The sequence below is a fragment of the Balearica regulorum genome, chromosome 4, assembly GCF_011004875.1.
Source record: "Balearica regulorum gibbericeps isolate bBalReg1 chromosome 4, bBalReg1.pri, whole genome shotgun sequence".
NCBI lineage: Eukaryota > Metazoa > Chordata > Aves > Gruiformes > Gruidae > Balearica > Balearica regulorum.
This window is the reverse complement of record NC_046187.1, coordinates 74,098,880-74,120,363: the sequence shown is the minus strand read 5'-3', so window position 1 is coordinate 74,120,363 and position 21,484 is coordinate 74,098,880. Positions and strand designations below refer to the sequence as shown.

Genomic DNA, 21,484 nt, shown 5'->3' with positions numbered 1-21,484 from the left:
ATCATTTAACTGTGCAGACAGCTGGCCTATTCAAACAACATGTTTTATTAGAATTCCTCTGTCCTTCCTCCTCCATTCTTTCAGATGGGTACAACCACATACTGTGCTTTGCCTTAAGCATGTAAGCTCTTCAAGGCAGGGACCATCCATAATTCAATGCAAGTAAAATAGCCAACACAATGGGATCCAGAAAATGTTTGAAACTCCTAGCATCTAACTGTAGGACAATTTGCTAGCTTGGACTGGCCTGATTTTTAAAAATCCTTAGGAAGCTTTCTCCCAGGCTGGAAGGTTGGTTTAAAGTTTACTGTAAAAAAAGTCAAGAGTTGCACATGTGTTTTAATTGTTCACATGCTAATGACATTTAAGATAAATTACCATTTCCCTTTGAAAACTCACACAAACCAAGATTCACATTTTATGGGGAATCCCAGTGAGCAAATAAAAATCCTCCATGCTTAAAGGCATGACAGAATATGCAAAATTTCAAGTCCATCCCTTATAAAGCAGTTCCAAGTTTACATATTAATAAAGTGGCATTTTTATTTTTGCTAGATACAACTTTTATTCTAGTAAGATCAAGAGGGGAAAAAGCAAGTAACACTTGTATGAAGGCACTGAACTTCAATTTATGATTTGTATCATACTGGATATTCTATGTGGCATGTAAGAAGTGTGTAAAGAAGTGAGAGCTTTCCGTTAGCTGAGGAACCTGAAGAAATGTTTAACATGACAGACAGCATTGCTGTGCTTCTGTACACCACAGCAGATATTGAACCAATAAAAAAAAACGTGTTACAAGGGCTTTTACTATGCAAAACAGATCACAAAGTACAAAACTAACAACCAGCTATTCCCAGTATTGTTCAAAGACCAGCTTAAACCAGCAGGCTCTACAACAGCATGCTCCATCCCCCTCACCTTATTTACAAAAGAAAGGCTGCTTGCTATACCAATTACCTCAGTAAAACACAGCTAAGGTTTCTGAAGAACTTACCGTTGATTTCGAAAGGGAACAAGCTGCCACTTTTGTTCAGCTTCTCAGATGAGTACTGAAATCAATCAGAAAAAAAAAGTTTTAACTGTGAGAAAGAGTCAGCATACACCTCAAGGAAATTGTGTGCAGTTTTCAGTTTCCCTATAAGTGCATTTAAAAACGTCTTTAAAAGGACAGGGTTTTGCTAGGTATCTTGAAATTCCTGAACAGCTGATCATTATAAATAAAACCTCTGGCATCTAGGTTTTTGTCATGTTTTCTGATATACTGCTAAGTATCACAAAAACTGTTTCAAAAGCTGCAACATTAGCCCATGCGAATAAACTGCAAAATTAAGAGCAATAATTCACCCTTAATGAAAAAGCTTTGATCCAATTCTCATTTTAGTGGTGAGGAAATTATGCTCTAACAATTGGGTTCCATTTTCAATCTTAAGGCTAAATGGCAAAACACTTCATCTTAAACTAAGAGACAGGAATAGCTTTATCCAAATTAAATATACAAGCTCTTAATTTGGGACAATCAGGCTTTACTTGTACTTTACATTTTCTTATATTCAGTATAAGAAAATGTTTTCTTACTTCTTAAAAGTAAAAGTGCCATTAAAAAAAATTTTTCCTATCCAAAAATCATCTTTTGCAGACTGACAGTTTTTGAAGTAACAGTTCATTGATGACGGTTCACTAGTTGGAAACAATGTAAAAGCCATGCTTAAAACAAGGTTTGTGTGTAAAGGGCTTCAGAACTTGTGATTATGCTTCATCAGCAGCATCTGCACAGTAAGACAAGTTTCTATGTAAAATGTTTTCTATTTTCTTAACTAATTTTACCTAGAAAAATATTACTACAAAGGCATTCTTAAAGGGTCTAGATTTCTCAGACCAAGAATAGAGCTTGCTATCCACCCTCCTATGAAGCAGTTATAAATAAATAGCTTAAGGCTCTGTCAGAGCCCAAGGGTCATTATTTATTTCCCCATCACCACCTCAGGCTGGAGAGGAAGATTGCTTCAAGAGAGCAACACACTTTATGTGAACACTGCTTTTTGTGTATAGCCAAAGAAGATAACATTGTACATACACTTCCTTTCCAGATACAAAGTCAATTTTTAAACAAACATCCTTGGGCTACAAAGCTTTTATTTCTTGCTGTATAGCAGCACACAGAGTGCTAGTGACAACTTTATATCCTTGAGCCCCACACATAAGATACAAACGCTAAGCTATGGTAATATTCCCTCAGTGTTATTGTTTTAGAGGTAGGAAATAATGGCACTGATGAAAGGATAGGACAGCAATCAGACTTTTTTAATCTTATTTTTTATCAACGTCTGCATATCAGACAAGCCATTTGATTTTTACTTGACATTTCCATCTGTAGATGCATTTATAACTTCCTTTTAATGAAGGCTACTTTAAGTAAACAGCAGAACCCCCAGTTTGAATCTCCATCAGATTTGCAGTTAATTAGCCCTATTCAAACCATCTGAAGTCTGCAACTTGACAGCAGGAGCAGCACTTGTACCACTTTGCTTTTCATAACTGCAGTTGCCAGTTATATAGTATACACTTTTTAAAACCTAGTATCAATCGTTTCAACAGCTACTAAGGTATCATACAGAACACAAGAGCACATTAAGATAACAGTAATAGTTACACTTCAGCTGTCCCTGAAGGAGAAACAAACAAATTAGAGACTTAAAGATAACGTTTTTTCAGCAAATTCCTCCCTCTCCAGTTTTCCCGAAATGAAAGCCAATACTAACCTATTCCACTATCAGCTAGTAGCTAAGGAAAAGAAGTTTTTGGAACAGAATTCTGTGTCAAACTGCCTTAAAGCTAACAGGTCTTGAAACACATGGAAAATGGCAGTAAGAATGACTTAATCATAACGTAGTAATTAGGAATGTTTAATAGACTATTCACACAGGCTAAGATCTTTGATGCTTACAAGGAACAGAATCATAGAATCACAATGGTTTGGGTTGGAAGGGACCTCAAAGTCCATCTAGTTCCAACCCCCCCCGCCATGGGCAGGGACACCCTCCACTAGACCACGTTGCCCAAAGCCCCGTCCAACCTGGTCTTGAATACTTCCAGGGATGGGGCATCCACAGCTTCTCTGGGCAACTGTGCCCGTGCCTCACCACCCTCACAGGGAAGAATTTCTTGCTAATAGCTAATCTAAATCTCCCCTTCTTCAGCTTAAGGCCATTCCCCCCTTGTCCTATCCCTACATGCCCTTGTAAACAGTCCCTCTCCACTCTTCTTGTTGGACTTGATGATCTTAAAGGTCTTTTCCAACCAAAATGATTCTATGATTCTTGTAGGCCCCGTTACATACTGGAAGGCTGCTATAAGGTCTCCCTGGAGCCCTCTCTTCTTCAGGCTGAACAACCCCAACTCTCTCAGCCTGTCCTCATAGGAGAGGTGCTCCAGAGCTCTGATCAAGAGCCTCAAGAACAATCCCATGTGGCAATTATTAGATTGATACTTAGTTTTTACAATTAGTTCTCAGCCAAATGTACCTTTAACAAGGTTTTCTTCACAAATGTTTAAGTTATTTGATTACCTGTGCTTTAACCACCTCAAAAAGCCTTGTCTATCAGATGGAGACTAAACTACTACATCTTTGAAAGCTGCAAAGCACTGAAAGCATTTTTCAAGGGGGGCATGAAAGAAGCAGGATCACATACACACAGATCGTCTGTACTACAGAGAACTGCAATGTTCTCTAACCCAGACAGCAACCCCGTCGTTACAGCTATTTCTGATCAGCTTCTAATGAAGTCAATGCTCAGTTCTATATTAGATATTACAACCACAACCTGTTCTCTTAAGTGATCATTTATACAGAATCCTGTTAAGTTACAAGAAAAGCACTAATTCTTTGGAGATTCAGACCAAAAACCCTAAGAAAGTCACACATGACATCATATGTGGAAAAAGGACGGTAGTCTGCACTATTTCCAGTAAAAGCTCAAGGCAGTGAAATAAGGGTTACTAAGGGGAGAATAAGTATAGAATCTTCTTTATGATATATAGTTGGCTTTCACTAACTGAAACTAAAAATACTTGGACATACTATCTGGTAGTGTATTTTAATGATATCTAGAAGTACAAACTTGAGTAGACCCTATCAGGCTGTAAATTGTTTATAGGAGGGAGGATCTTTTTATCTATACAGCACATGGCAGAAGTCCCACTAGATATTACTGTAACAGGGCACTGAACCAGTTTATCAGCTCTCCTGGGCTGGCTATGCTCTACCCTCCCCCATTCATTCCCTTTGTGCTATCATCTACCTGAAGCTTCCTTAACGAAGAGTGCTTTTTTTATGATTATGAACGAGAAGATACTGCAACTGCTAAGAACCTTGACAGGGAAGTCTGCTACCCTCTGCGTGAAGGAAGTCTTCCTTAGAAGAAGGCCAAATTATTCAACAAGGTCATTTCCCTGAAGAAGAAACTCAAGGGGTCACGCACGTTCATCTTCCAACCACTGCTTTTTGAATATATCTTAAAAAAAGCCACCAAGATCTGATGCCTCTTGAGAACTTTCCAGGAAAAGAAAAGCACATTTTAAGACAGAGACACACAAAACAATGAAACTACAAGTTTCGCTGAAGGTTGGAATTATTTGCTTCATGCAAGAAAGTGGACCTATTTTGAAACGCTTGTTCAAAAGTAGAACTTCTTTTGTGCATTCGAAGAGACAATGCTCAAAAGGAAAGGAATTGCGTGGCATGACATTTAGGACAGTGCTGCAAGTTTTGGTTGGTTTATTGAGCCTTAGCAGCTGTTCTTTCGTTAAAATATTCACTTAGCAAGACACTTAGCCTTGAACTGAGTAAATGGAAGAGGCACGCAAGTGAGTGACAATGAATTATAATTTACATCAGAAATTTAGAAAGTGTTCTTTGCTAGCAAAAACCCAACTGTAACAAAAATAACTCTGGCTGTTCTACATACACTCCAATCTACTACATTAAGAACTTCACAGCCTGTGCTATATCCCCCTGGTTATTCTCAGAATGACTTCTTGATCTTCATAATTTAAAATTTAATTTCTTTATTTTCAAGACATTTTCTCCAGTTTCCAAGTATATTTGAGTTCCTCCAATTTATCAGCATTCTTCCCAAACCACAGGAAAGCCAGTGTTTGTTACTGAAGTACTAATTTAACCATCACCAGAGAGACGTGACTTTCATTGTTTGAATGGGCCATGCCAGATCTCCATCTCTACCAAATATCTTCCAAACATGACTAGATAGGAAGTAGTCAGAAGCATTTGACCTCTTCTCAGAATGTGAAGAAGTGATTGAGTCAAGTCACATCTTAGACTCAGCCCTCAAGTCTTTCAGCTAGTGGCTTTTTCCATCCAAGGAAGTCAGCCCAATTCTAAGTCTTTCAACACATATCAGCTTCATAAAAAAATAAAAATAGTGGAAACCCACATGCGTAGAAGGGGTTATAGAAGAACTTCTTCATTCCACAAACGCTTGTCTGGAGATGCTTGCATTTCCTTCTTAATATCATGCCTTGAAGTCTTGCATCTCACACTTCATAAACCAATACTAGCTTCTACACAAATACCCAAAAAATACAAGCTTAGCCAGAACACGCAGAAAAACCCTCAAGACTCTTAAGATTCAAGAGATCTAAGTTGGCCTCTATTTCTTTGAACAATTTGATTTAATAATGCTGTCAACTCATGAAAGCCATGGGATGCTCGCAGAACATCTCACTGTTGTGAGGTAGTCAACCAACCAGGGATACTATTCTACCTTGTGAGCTGTCATGCCCACTTGAGATAAAACCTTAGAACAACCTTCCTGCTTCTATAGCAGGAAACCAAATAATTTGTTTTTTCTGAAGGCAGGTGCAGCACAAGACTGTACAAGGTAACTGAGCACACACAGGCCAAATGAATGACACCAGCTTGGAAAATTAGCATGTCTTCTAACAGAGCAGTAAAAGATGCTACAACCAGTGTTTTACAACATACTCAAGCAACAGGTGAATGATCTCCCCCTGTCCTTATCTTGACCCATGAGCGTTTTATTGTATTTTCTCTCCCCTGCCCAGTTGAGGCATGGAGTGATAGAGCAGCTTTGGTGGGTGCCTGGTCTCCAGCCAGGGTCAATGCATCACAGAAAGGTACTTGGTCATCATACAGCTTACACAAAGAGGCATACTATGTCCTGCACATGTTGTCCTTATGCCCAGCTTGGCTAGCTAGAAGGTAAATAGCTTTGAAAGAGGTATTTATTCTTTCTTTTACAACCCTCATTCGTGAGTTGTGTTACAGAATAGTTTTTCCCCAGCTATTTTATCTATTTGTGCCAAGACCAGCACTTGCGCAGACGCACTGTAAAAAGTATCAGGACACTGATAAGGGTTAACATTAACCTGGGCAAGAAAGGTGAGTCTTAATCCTCAGTCAGCTCACAAGATGATTCACCCCACGGTCCCACAGAACTTTGTGCCAGCACAAGTAATGAAAGGTGCAGGCAAGACCATCTCACAATTGCTCTAAATCACTGTTGCTACTAGAAGAAACTACGGCCTTAACCTGAACTTCTTGCCCAGAATTCTTACATGCTACAGCTGATTCAAGACCTCCACTGGCAATCTTCTTCCCTTATTAAAATTTAGCAGTTGTCTTTACTAGTAGAAAAAGTGTACTTTTTATCTTAGGTTCACATGCTAGTTGAGAAGCCATCATTTGCTCCTGTGAATCCTTTTTAGGAGGGAACAACCTAAATGCACGCTTATTCACACTTGCTTCTCCATTTCCACACCTCACTTTCCACACTTCTTCAAGCTGCCGTTGTGTACAAACAGAACCTGTTCCTGGCCTCAGAACCCATTTTCTGCAAGAACCAAAGCATTTATAAAACAAATTACTTGATAGATTAATGAAGGAGAAGAACAGAAGGGTAGGGATGAAACCACTGATGAGACATCATATGCCATCTTCCACTCATTTTTTTCATGCTGTATTGTACATACAGATAAGGACAGGAATAAAAAACAACCAACCTACAACACATTACAGCATGCAACCGCACTCCTGTATAGATTCCACACAGTGTAAGAGAACTAATACATCCTTCTCTGCTCTTACAAGTCTCTGGTCCAAGATCTATAGTGGCTGTCAGTAAAAGGACAGCTCAGTTTCTGAATTTATGCAAACTTTGGTGCCTCAAAAACTAGAAATTACAAGATGCAACTACAAGTTTAGAGGTAAGCACTGCTACTGGTGACAGATTATCATTGGCTCACACCTGGGCCCAGAGTTTAGTTACAAGTGATGAGTTTGCCAGTTCGGAAATACAGCAGATTCTCCTACAAACTGCAAATCTCAAGTGTTTCATCAAGCTAGCTGAAATAAACACAAGCTGAGTCAGCACTTCTAAGACAGTTAACATTCTTCCAAGACCTTACACCTGCCTGTCAGGAATAGCACATATTTAAGGTGAAGATAGTAAAAACAAGTTATTAGAAGAACTCTAAATAGACCTGTTACAGTTTTAAAAATAAAAGCATCTTATTGATATTTACTATTAAAACATCCTTATTGGACAAAGGGTCAAGCACTTCACATATGAGAACTGCAGGTGCTTGTGCACAAACTCCACCACACTCAGGATATGTTTCACCAGGTTTGGGCTTGTGAAATAAGTAAGGAAGCAGTTCAGCTACTTAAGTACAAATTACAACAGAGGCAGAATCTTAAAGTAACTGAACATGCTTCAGGTTCAACGCTTGCATAATTATTTTAAAAAATAACAGAATTAGAGTTGAACAATACTTCAACATTTCATCAAATCAATTTTTTTCTGGTGTCCCACTGGTACCCTAGAGTTTGACTTATAGAATGCTGCCATTACAATTAAAGTCAGTGAAATACGGCTAGTGCATTACATGAAGAATACAATCTCAGGGTTCTTAGGTGGGCACCCAAAATTGATGGGAGACTGTTTTGCATTACTCACTCTGGAGTAGATTATTCTCTTCACAGCTTACTTGTGAAACGAGATTGATTCCTTATCTGAATAGTACACTTGAACCACACCATGGACCCACAGATTAAATGAGCAAAAAATACCCAGTAAATATTACAAAACTTCTCAGAGCACCAGGCACCTGACACACTGATAAAGTAAGGATCTACTAGCATCAAAAACACTCTGGTAGTCAGCAACCTGACTTTTAGCTCAACTGTATTTACTTGATGGCCACATACCAGTACTTGTGTTTTTTTGTTAGGGAAAAGAGAATCCTCAGAAATTTCAATAATTCTTTTCAGTCATTAGAACACTTTATTCTGTGAAGAGAACAGGCTTTTCGCTATTTAAAATGAAGCTGTAATGTTAAAGAGAACATTAGAATAAGAAAACATCACTTCAAGAAAGAGCACGCACTGAAGTTTCACTTTTTTCCCCCCTTACAATTCTCATCTACCTTGCAAACCAATTCTAACCTAAATTGCTGAATTCTGCCTGATCTATACTCTTGAATTTGTTATATAGTTTTGAGTTACTCTTAATCTACTTTGCATTTCACATTTATTACATGTTATTTTGGTAGGTCCTTACCAGATTAATACTGTATGTTTTACAAGTCAGATCATCCAAGCTCTGGTTCTGCAGCTTTTCTGTTATTAGTGTTACCATGGTAGTTGCTCCTTTTCCACTGCTCACACGGAAGTGTTGGATGTTCTTCAGTCTCTTCTTTCAACACTCATGAGCCATTTCTGTTTTGGTTTAAAGTCTTGAGATTTATGCTTCCATCTTATTGCCAAAGTCTATTTCCAAATGCTGTCAGTGTATCATGTCTGATTTTCTGTAAAATTGAGGCAGAAAAGAAGGAAAAGTCAGGAAAAAAAATCTTTTGTGCATCACAGTGTTGCAATAACAAGACTTGTGTTTAGGCCATTCGTTCGTGTAAGTATATGACTGACCAATTCTATTGCCTGGCATTTCAGATTACATGTCTCTATTCAGGAAAGAATACTTCTATTGAGATTTCATTGATTACAACTTCAGAAGGGAGGTGAGACTCATACATAGCAAAGATCAGGGTATTATTTGGCCATTTCCTACTATTAAACTCATTCTACCTAGGATTTTTATCCAAGGCAGAAGGAAAGACTTCAGTTTTCCCTCATTTAAATTATTACTGAAGTCTTGGCCAGGTGTACTACAACAGCACACAAAACATGCAGGTACCTATCATGCTGTTCTGTATGTTTAGCACTATTTGCCACTTTAAGACATTCTACCATATTGTTTCATCACTAAATCCTTTTGAAAAAGAGCGGAGCAGCAGATAGCTCAAATGCTCTATCCACTTTCCAAACCCTCAGCTACTTTTAATATATTCCCTGTGTTTTTTGCTTTTTTAAAGGTTATGTAATTGCTACCTGTCAGCAAACACCAGATCTTAAATTTGTAAGCAGGACAGATTACCATACACGTAAAAGCATCGCTGACAAAAGCTTAGACATCTTTGTTCTGTGAGCAGTCATCTAAATCAAAAGCAGTAGGTTCACCAGCTGCCTCTATATCTTAAACATCCTCTACATAATTGCTTCCCCCTTCTCTCTCTCCCCTCAGCATCACTAACCCTTAACTGCTGCAGTATCATTCCTTGCTGTCTTCCAAAAGTCTTTATTAGCTGGTTATTTTTACCACAGCAAATGGAGCACTGTACTTTCTTCAACTCCACCTCATTCTTCCAGTTCTCAAGAACCAGAACAAATCCACAGGACTTCAGCTTCTTCATTTTCCTTCTTCTATTATCAAGTCTTTCAGACTCACCACAGTTCTCAAATTCACTTCCAATTTTCAAAACCAAGTCTACACTAGTATTAATTGCAATTTCTTTACAGTACCTTCAAACTCCTCTTCCCATAACTTTACCTGTGTTAACAAAAACATCTTTCCTCAACTCATGCTGATGATCCATTAGTGACACGAATCAACCATTCTTGTTTACAATTCAAGTTGGTTGAGCATATTCAGTGACTGCTTATGGAATTAAAAAAAAAAAAAGGAAGAGATCCACACACAGGCATTTACAAATTTAAGCAAAGCAACATGAACCTTGGAGAAGGAACACTGATGCTGCTAGGATCAAAAGTTTACTTCCATTTGCTAGGTTTTAAAGTCTACAGTAAAAAAAAACCCAGCAGAATAGCAGGAAATAATAATTTTAAATGAATGTTTCCATAAAATATCACCTCTTTTCCACATTGCTATTTATCAGCTGTTTAAATAACCAGTAGTAGCAAAAAAAAGTCACTTGAGTCCATGACCCAAGTTAAACCCATTTAAAACTAAGATATAGTAGTATTAATGGTAATGTTAGATTATCTTTTAAATCTGTTGCCTTTGAGTACATCCTCAAACATGATTTTCATATGCTAACCATACACTATTTCACCTTCACAGAAGCCTGCTACATTACAGCCTCCTTTAGCCTGAGGGCTGTCCCACGATCCTAATTTCTGCCCAACTTTTGGCCTCATTCTATCTATTTTTATTTGCTATAAGGTATAATGCTTACCACTGCTCCTCAACCATAAATAATGCTACCCAGGTATCTGAAGATTCCACTGGTCTGTTTTCACTGAATGTGTCCAGTCTTTCAGGAAAGGACCCAACAACTTGTAAATATTTACCACATCTTGTTCTGAAATTACACCAAGTCAAATATCAAAAACACTGAAGTTCACACTCACTGGTAAAAGTTGTGTATGTAAGCATTTGCCAAAGCAAAGCGTGGTTCATGAAATGCTATGTAAGTTTAAGGGCAAGTGTGTGAACAATAGTATTTAGAGCAGCATGATCAAACATTGTAATGTCCCTTTTAAACCTGGTGAAGTTTAAACCAAATCTGGAAATCCAGAATAAGAGTCAAAAGAAAGGCTGACTGGGGGTCAGAAATTGTCCAGATACAGACTGAAAATACACTGAAGCTGAGGAGCTTAGTAACTGGCACAAAGACTTTCAGATTCATTTTAAGGATTAAGATTTCTACAACTAAGAGGCTACTATTAAGAACCAGCTGAAAAGTTCAGCAGGTGTTTAATCACTTTTCTGTTTGGAAGGGCCATATAAGAATTTGTGTGGGTTTTTTTTTCCCCAAGGTAAAAAGCAAATCCAATAAAACTATCAAAGACAGGGGAGGAATAAGATTTTGATCTTAGTAGTTCTAATTTTCAGATGTTTCACTGAAATTTTAAGTCAGCATAATACAAGTTAGAATGAGAAAATAGACAGAAGGATATTAGTCTTTAGTTAATGAACTGATGCATTCAGTTGCATGAAAGGATAAAGGGGAGGCAAATGAAATCACAGAAGCATGGCACTTTCAGAATCAAGCTGAATTGTACGGTTATCCACATTCTTTAATCCCACCAGCCACTAAAAGTAATCCTTGAGTTGCAACCATTTAGGCCCTCTCTGACAGAGTGCAACCCAATCAGTTCTGAAACACAAGCAAAGTGGAAATTCAAAAAAAGTTTCTCATTTTAGGAACTCACACTTACCAGCAATACTTTTTAAAATCAGATCACTCCATTGAGAAAGATTTTTTTTTTTTAGTATGTATTTAAGGGCTAAATGGGACATGGGTGAAAGTGGTGTTAGCCAGAAAAGCCTTCACATGTCAGCTCCCAGTTTCTACTGTTCCCCCCACCAGTAAATTCCATTTCTCAATATCAAGCACAAACCCTAGGAGTTTTACTTCAGATCAGAAGCACTGAAAGTGAATTCCTTCCTCACCCTCCTTTAGAGAGGACCAGTCTCACCCAGCAGTAATCCACTCCAACAGAGCCAGAAACACACTGCAGCCGCCATTAGGTGTTCAGCATGCTGCCCCGGACTAATGCTGGTCCAAAGCAAGCCACCAGGCTGGGCATACACTGCGGGCATAGCACTAACTGCTTCACACTATAAATCTCTTCCTGCTGGGCACTCCTTCTTGCTAATAATGACATAATGAATGTTCAAGTGGAAAAAAAAAATTTACCATCATCACACTCCTACCAATGAAAGCCACTCTAGGTTGCAGTTTGATATACCTCAGCTGCCATCACAACTGCCAACACATTTTCATCTCTGGCTATTTGTTGCCCATGGCAGTATGCCAACACAAGTGTTTTTGCTACTACAGAGAGAACTAGATCAAGGAATTTTTATAGTTGGGTAAAACCAAAACACTTCCTTTTGTTTCTGAGAAAGGTTCTTTTCCAGCTGGATCAGCTCCCCAGTCTGGTTTGCCATGAACTGGACACAAATGCTTGTGCAGGCACACTGTAGGATGCTGATGCTGCTTATTAAGGTGCCTAACTCAATTTAAAAAAAAAAAAGAAAAAGAAGAGAGAGACACAAGGCAGCCAGTTGACATTAGCATTTCCTACACTAAGCCAGGCAGATTTTCCTATAATTAGGAATTAGATGTCCCTTCCAAAGCAAGGTCTGAACATGTTTTGCTCCTATTTTCCTTTTCCAGTTCATAATCCTTTGAATAGTCAAAATGACCAACTCAAAATAATCTGAATTCACCCCTGCAGCCTCAAAGTGACCAAAGTCCTGGTTTACTCTAGCTGAGCTATTTATACTCTACCAGGAACTGCTTCTCAATTTTTGCTAATTAATATTGGCTGTTAGGAGACAGGAGATTCTCAAGAGTCACTCTAGCTTTGCTATGCTGTTGTCATTTTAAAGCTTCATCAATATATATTTTCAAGCCTTACAAGCTTTTGGTCCTTAATACCTCCTAGAAGGAAGTTCCCTACCCCACAGAAAACTCCTCATGGTATTTTCACATTTTGGGGGTTTTTTTGTTTGTTTCAAGATCCTCTGCTGTGGTATGCATTTACTGTACCCACAGAGATAGTAAGCTGTTTATTTTACATACTTTTCCCACCACATTCTCTTTCCAGAGCTGGTTAAAGGCAGCTAACTTTCTTCTTCAGTCTCTCCTTATTATGCCCTTTATGCTTATCAGGCTGAATCCCTCTCAAACTGCTTGGCACTTCAAACTAATTGAATTTTCAGTAATAGGAACCATTTGACCATCCTCGTTAGGGCAACATAGATACTGCTGAACTTGCATTTCTTCAGCTGCCTCACAGCATAAATCTTAACACAATCAAGTTCTGCCTACCATTGCAGGTATATGCCCTGCTTCCTATACAACCTGTAAGCATACCCCAAAGACCCACACCTCTGCTGTCACCAAGTGTCTACAGGTAGCAGCTGAGCCAGCCATGCAAGCTGAAACAGTAAGACCCTACAAGCTCTGAGGTAATAATAATAGCTCTTGGAGCTCCAAGCTGGATGAAGTCCTACAAGATTACGGCCATCTTTCTCTTAGCACACCATCCTTTACAGAGCCTGATTAGGTAGAAGAGTGAGAAAGCTGAGCCATCCAAGATAAACACGCATAACGAGATGTTAGTCAGTCTGTCCTGGGAGAGACTTAATCTTACTAGTATCTCCTTAAGCTGAGGCATAGAGGTGAGAGGTGGGGGGGGAAGAGAAGCTATTTTTATTGCTGAAAGGTAGACTAATGAAAAGGAAGAAAATAAATGGAATATAAAAACCAAACTCCATGTACAAGCCAAAGCTAACATTCCTCACAGTTGGAGAATGAGCTGTGATGGAATCAGTATCACCATTATCTCTGATTTGAAGTTCTGTTCTATGACACATTCTGAAGTCTGAAAAAAGTAAAGATTTATTATTCTATCTCTATAGTACTACTAAAAGAAAAGAGGTTTTATTTCTTTAAAGTTTAGCCACAAGTAGTAATGACTTGTAAAATCTCTGCCAAAATTAAGGATGGAAAGAAAAGAAGTGCTCATGTCACGAATTCTGTATCTTCGCAGTGACGTCACTGTGGTCTTTTTTTGGGAAGACTACTAAAAACATGTATTACCCAACCCCCCCAGTCAATTAAAGGATGTCAGAGGCTCATCCAATTTGACAACCTACTTTCAAAGTCATGAAGAGTCCTGATGAAGAACATAAAGCCAATTCAAAAAAATCTCTTCTTGGCTCTAAGAGTAAGGCAGCCAGACTCATTTCCAACCCACTCCTCCTCCTCTGCATCCTGCAGGACAAAATGTTCCAGCAACAGCTCATCTCACTGGGAAAATTTACATTTGTTTGAAACACTTCTAACAACTTCTCCTCTGTCTCTGGAAGTTCCATCTTGGATAAAGAAGAAAAGATCACAAGATTTTAGATGATTTCCCCATAACACAAATGGAGGTGTTTCTTGATGACCACAACTCCATTTTTTCTGCCTATGGTACTAAAATTACCCGGTGAGAACACAGAAGGTTGCTCCCTCTTTTCTGTTCCTTCACATTATTTCCTACTCTTTGCTCAGAGAGCTACATGAAACCCTTATTAGCAACAATCCCATAAAGACATACTTAGCCAGCTCTCAGCAGAAGAAAAGGATTAGCTAGTCAAAATTCCAATTCGGATAAGTAGGTCCTTTAAAATATTATCTCTGCTTCAACAAGCCAAAGCAGCTAATCACCCCAGCAGTACTAACTCCAGATCTAGATGATTTTGCTACTAGACTCTAGATGAAAGATGATGTGATTTTTTTGCCTCTTGGCACTTTCTGCATCCAAGAAGCATTTCAAAATTGAAACCATGCAAAACCAATCAAGTTTTAACAGAGCATTGTCTGTCCTGTCCTAGTCTTGCTTCAAGCATAACTAAGTTGGAAGACCAGCTTTTTAGAAGCTATTAAATACTAGGTAGCTTCTTTCAGATAGCAGAAAGTGTCTAGCTTCTTGCAGTGCAAAATTCCAGCTTCCAAATGGAAGGAGAACATTCTACTCCTAAAACTACACGTTATTTACCGTAGTGCTAAGAAGTTCACAGAGAGGCTAAGCATTCCTTGTAACATAAGTCTATTAATAACTGTTAACCCATAAAATTCTCTTTAAATGCCTGCTATCGAGAACCTATTTGGACTCTATCCTTTTTAGCACTAATCTGCAGAGTGGTTATTCTGCAGCCTTCCAAAATTCCACATCAAGTCTAAAAAACATAACTCAGAGCTTTAATTATTAAATTTCCTGCAGCTACAGGATTATCCATTTTGGGGGACAGGTACTAGAGGGGGGCACCTCAGTTTCCAGGATGTTATACTTTAGGGATTCTCTCAATGCACAATTAAGTGCAGTGTTTCTGACCAAAAGGGACAAAGTAGAGTTTATAACCCTAGCTTGTGTTCTGTAGAAATTGTTTCACAACCATCTAGCAAATCCTGTTTGAACAGCAGTTCCTCTCCCTGAAGAGTTCAGATGTTGCACAAAATAAGGTAGAGCTCAACGGCACCCTCCGTACATGCTAGAACTCAAAATTAAGCCAAAGTTAGTTCCAACATTTCCAATTCCGAGATTCTTTTAAAGACTAAAGAGACATTTCCTGAGCTACAGAATCTCTCAAGCTTTCTCCATGCACTGTTTTTATAAGCCAGTTTTTATTAGAAGGAAGCCTGAATGTTATGAGGTGTTCAAGCCTGGATTAAGGTTGCCACAACCCCACCACAAAACTGCTAAAAAGGACAAGAAAAATACACTAGAAGGCATCTTCTATATTAACTGATGGCCACTGGAGTCAAACTTCTCAGATATTCCACAGGAATCTGATACTCAGGAAGCACAAGCAATATCAAGTGCTCAAAACTGTCTGCTGAAGAACATACCTCACTTAATGTGCAAGACAGGACTATATTTCACCATTTTAAGGCTGAAAAAGTACAACTTGGGTTGTCATTGACTTCAGAGATAGACAAGAATAAGTATTAGGTCCACTTGCCTCAAATGCAGAAAATCACTATGGAGCCCAGAATTTTCCTGTTTCGACCCTAAAGCATCATCATTCTAACACCAACTGGTCAGACAGCTGCAGCAAAATACAAACCATTACTAAAATAAAGCCGCATCCTACACACTCATTTTCTACTCCATCTCCCACACTTCAGATGTGAGAGCTCCTATGAGGAGGAAGCAAAGCCTTAACCATCACATACAGCTGTCTGCCTTCACAAAATGCGACACATTTTGGAAAATCCCTTGAACTCAAAAGGAACAAGTAGTACTCAGCTTTCTCATTGAGAAAACAGACCTTGTTCAAAGCCTCCCATGTGAGATGGAGAAAACCTGCAAGCAGATGTATCAGAAGTAAACGAAAGAGAATATCCTGGCTTAAGACGGTGGTTTCTAGTTTGCAAAATTCACGGCCAGATGATGTGCTGGAAAGAGGTTCAAGGTAATACTTTGGTGTACAGATTTCTCATTCTTCAGATCCAGAATTCATCCAGCTTGGCCGTGAAACACATTAAAAATACAGACCTAAAATTGTTTTATAAAAGTTGACTTAGAAACAGAAGATTTTGCTCTGTTACAAGATGAACTGTGGTCTGTAACAAATATACTACCCTTTATTTCAAGTTACTATCAGATGGTTTGGGTTTGTTTTTAAACCAGGAAGAGTCTCCTTCCAGAAAGGCAAAGGAAGGGCGGAGATAGGGGATGTTAAGCCTTTGTCACAGTTTATAAAGCATATTTCTCAAAGCAACAGAAGCAGTGAAGAAGTAAGCTCAAGAGACTTTTTCCAAGTCATACCTAATTAAAGCAGGGAATGTATCACCACAGAAAACTAGAGCTAAGAACTCAACCCAGCCAGAGGTTAAAGCATTTATTATTGCCAGTATCACTAAGAAGTCTCATCAGTCTCCCAGATTTAAACCTGTCTTTCAGACCTGAGGAAGACTAACATTCACATCACAGACAAGTCATCCTGCATCTTTTAAAGGACAACAGATGAGCTGTGCCTTGTGTCTGATCCTGTACCAAGAACGCTTTTCCAAGATGCTTTTGTTACTTACGTTCTCTTTCCTAAAATAATCTATCACTATTTAAACAACAGGCAAGGATTTCATTAATTTTTGCTGAAGGATATTTACATTTACTATGTTTGGAGTTCCATTTGAATTAGCCATCAGCATTGGTATGTGGCCAGTCATCTCCTGCAATGTGCGATTTGGACTCTTTCTCCTCTTTCTTCTCGGTGTTACTGCAGAAAGCACAAGACTACGTTTGTACAGTGTTCAGGAACGGGAAGTCTGGTCTACTGAAGTTTTTATGCACGAACTCCAAGCCCTTTGCTTTTGCCATAATTATGAACTAAATGTGCTAACAGTCATTATTTCAAGAATATGCTAGCTCAAACCAAGAATTATTGCCTGCTTAAGTAGTTCAGAACAAAACCTAGTGGGCAATCACCGCTGAAGAGCATTACTGTAACTTTCAGTCTATGATATTACTGAAAGCTTGGAGCTCAGATCCTACATGAATTATTTCCACCTCCGCACACTGTTTTTACAAATATTCTATTTAAAACCAAGGGAAGTATTTATTTAGTATACAAAGCCTCCAGTAAGATACAAAATTCAGATTCACTGTAAATAATAATTCATATAGAGAATATTAGTGTTTGACAAAATATACATACCACCGACCTAAGCTCACACACTCCCATTAAAGCAAGTGATCCAGACTATACAAGACCCACAAGATTTTAATTTACTCTAAGATTTGAAGGGGGCAGGGAGAGGAATCACACATAGATGAAGATTAACTGGCCCTACTACTAAAGTATTTGTTTCACTCCATCAATTAGAGAAGAAAAACCAGGGGGGGATAAAGATAAGCAGTAGTATCACCTACTTTCTCTTAGTGTTTGCCCTTAAAAATGAGCAAACAGGCACATATACATGCTTTAAAAATACTCAGGCCTGAAAAAACACGTAGCACTGACCCTTAACTTGTATAGCAGTGACAACGATTACTCCATGCACATGCTGCTCCCTCATGATAGACTGGAATAGTATCAGTACTGAAGTACTGTTCTATTACCAAACCCTATGGGCTTAGAGCAGAGGGATTATATAAATCTCTCCCATACATCCTGCTCCCAAAACACACACAGCTAATAAAACCTCCTCCTATTTGCCTTCAGGTTCATTCTGAAGAGTTTCAGACATTTGGTTGGCTTGTTTAAAATAAAAAAGCCCCACTAGTAGGTTTGTTTTTATGATCCTGAGTGTGAAATGTTCTTGCTGGAGGCCTCAGGCCAGGTGAAAACCGCTTGCGTTAAGATGCAACTTCATGGCATTTCAGGGATCTAATGAGCTATATGATCTGCACACAGGGAAATCTCCCTAATATTAGCTTGCATAAAACTATGGAAATTAAAACCAAGAAACCTATGGTAGTCTAAATATTTTTCAGTAAATAGTACAGCTGGTGAACTGCAGATACTGCTAAATTTAGAACTCAAGTGCTTAGCAGTATTCTGTAAATATCCATACATCTCAATGCTTACCGTAACGTGAAATACACTTCCTCCTTAAGCCTTACTGTCCTAATTCTTCATACTACGAGTAATATTTCCCTGTCGTGACAAAGTAGCACCCTGAATTTAGTGGGTTAAGAAGTTTCAGTCTTTGTCTCAAAATTATAACTCTCCAGAAGACCATTGTGTAACTGTATTGAATGAGCACATGTACATGCAGATCCTTATTTTAGCAGTTTATGACAAATGTACAGTTTACATATTTTCATATAAAAACCTAAAGTCTCAAAAGAAAGCAAATTACAGGAAGTGTTACGCAAGAGTAGAGTTCTATACAGGCTTGCACACAGTAGTTAAAGCTTTCTGCTTTATTATCTATCCTGAAAGAGCATGGAAATGCATTGAACAGATACGAGATGCAGTGTGTAACAGACAACTAAGTTCCCTCTCACGGCCCAAACTTGTTCTCAATCATGGCTGACCATCTGTAATTTGTTACTCCAGAAACTTGAATTCATCTGGCAGGAGACACCACCTCAAGAGGCAACACACTGGAAGACCTCAAGTTTTACAACACCCATCTAGTTACATGATCCATTAGAATTCAGAAAAAAGCCTGAACACACAGCTTTAAAGTTGCAAAAATTTTCTTTAACATAAAGAGGTCTCAGATATTATACTACAAATACCAAAACTGAATGCTTGTTTGAAGAGTTTTTTGCTGTTGCTCCTTACTTTGCTAAACTACAGTTCATAGCAACTTCATTATTTGTGGGCTTCCAACTTCTGTTTTGCATGTCCCGTGAGTTTTCGAATGGTGAAGTCTCCAAAAAGATCTGCCCTACATATATCCTGCTCTACTACACATGAACCCTAGTAACAGTCCACGAATGCTCCAAGTATGAGCAGATCACAAATTAAAGTCCATTAAAGTAATGGCATGAAATACAAAGACAAAAGCAGTACATACGTCAATATTGTGTGTGCTTTCAGCATTCAATTCGGATATTGCTTCAAGTGTTACAAGGGACATCTCTCTTGCCAGCTTTAAGGTACTTCAACAAAAATTAGTTTAGTTGAGCTACACAGCTTAAATCTTCCTAGTTCACTAAGCCATTCGAAAGACTGTGCTTGAGGTGAAGACACAAACCAAGGAGTACACAATTGCAGTAGGCATTTAAAAAAAACATTTGCAACTTTTATATGAACTAGAAGAAATCTCATGAGACAAAAGTTGCACCATGTAAGAGAAGATAACTATTAAGTCAGGAAAAAAACCCAGTGAACTATTTTAACTACATCACTGTCATTTTTTTTCCTCCATTTAAATACTGAAAGATGACCTTCTGCTTGATGTAAAAGCTCAGTATTTTCACTGTGTACTACCTAAACACTATCAGGTGTTTAACGAGTCATTAATTCTACAAGCCAGTTCTGTGGAAAGATTCATTTGCCAAAGTGAATTCATAGAAGTCACTGGGACTCCAAATCACGAAGTTTACTCATACAATACAGGTTATGAAGCCTTAATGCAAAACCACACTCCTGTATGGGAAGCAGGTGGACACAAAGTGCTGATCAGTACACAAGTATTACACACCACACTTCAGTTAGTTTAAGGCAGAATAACTCCATTTTATTTGACTCAAAAAATGCCAAGTAAAAAGTGAAAGTTGAGAAAGGAGAAGAGCCTTTAGTTTTAATCTTCACTGATCAGGACAGAAATTCAGCAGCTTTCAATGGTGGCAGGTAAGTCACCTGACTAGCAAGTCAAGCATATAACATCTGCAGAAAACAACAGTGCAAGAGAAGACAGGACCATGCGTGCTTAGAAGGGAAACCTGTGTCCTCCCACTTGGGCAATTATGTTTACAGACGACTGCATTCTGACAAGATCAGCTTCTGGTAACCAAGTTGAAGGACAAAACAGTAAAGATTGATATCTGATAAAGTCAACAGTAAGACAGATGGAAGCGTGTCCTTTCAACTCTTCATCTGAAATACCTCAATCTCTGAAATGATCTTTCAATACTGATAAAAAGTGTGCTTTAAAATAACACTCTGAAATTACATCTGGGTTTCTGGCATCTTCGCTCACGCAAAGGTTAAGCATACTACAGTTGGCATAAAGCAGCAGCATCTTTTCTGCTGAAGATCTGAAACGTCAAACCACTGCGCTGGGGGGAAGTCACTGGCTGAGCACCTGGACCCAAGAAGTACTGAAGTGATAAACAAGCTTTTGAGAGCCATAGGCTTTTCTGCAGGTGCAAGAGGCATTTACTTCATTTCAGTTTGGCTCAGTTTAACAATTAGTCCAATAACTAGTTTAGAATTTAGAAACAGGTTTGGTTTTACTTGATCCGCTCATATTTTGTGCTCAACTGAGAAAAGGGTGAGGGGAAGGTCCCCCCCAACCAATTCCAAAGTTTAAGACTGTATATTTAACAGGACTCTAAAGCTTAGTCTCAAAGATACATGGTATTTTGCAACTGATTATACTACTCAAATTTGAGCATCACACTTAATGCAGAAAAACCTCCCACAACCAAATATCAAGCCACCTTGAAAGAGCCTTTCTCAACACGGTTCCGCCGTACCACCCTCAGCTGCAGTTTCCACAGCCAAGCTTGCCTAGCAGTGTCCCTGACAGGGATGCATCTAAGTAAGCCTGAAAAAGAGCACTGTAACAACAAAATCCCTGTTTCTGTTGACTATTAAGGAGCTTGGAACACTTAATTCAGCTGAAGGTGTTAGAAGCTAAGCAAGTCAATCCCACCCTAAATATCTAACCTGAGGACAGGAACTGGGATACACCTTGGTGTACGAGTGCACAAATGCTGCACACAAGCAGCGCAGTGCTGATCCCCACTTCGCGCACACCCCTGATCCATGCTGGCCATCATCTCTTCAAGGAGAGTATGGGGGGATACTTCTTAGTCCTAATATACCATAGCAAAAACCTGAAGCTTTTAGTATGACAGGATGAAGCTACTTATATCTTAACATTTGAAGAAGAAATGTAGTGATTTTATTCTAAGATATGTTATTACACAAATATAAGGTAAAAATCTCTTATTTTTTCA

At 38.6% G+C, this 21,484-nt stretch overlaps 1 protein-coding gene across 1 annotated transcript in view; it reads right to left on the bottom strand.

Moving 5' to 3' along the window:
• The window catches only part of FAM53A (family with sequence similarity 53 member A), a 72,365-nt gene that overhangs the window by 41,441 nt on the left and 9,440 nt on the right, over positions 1 to 21,484 (bottom strand). Inside the window, exons 2-3 of the mRNA XM_075752689.1 lie at positions 8,601 to 8,847; positions 998 to 1,052 (exon numbers count right to left, since the gene is read on the bottom strand). Of these exons, the coding sequence (XP_075608804.1) occupies positions 998 to 1,052; positions 8,601 to 8,678 (133 nt within the window). The 5' untranslated portion in view covers positions 8,679 to 8,847. The remainder of the gene's footprint in view (positions 1 to 997; positions 1,053 to 8,600; positions 8,848 to 21,484) is intronic.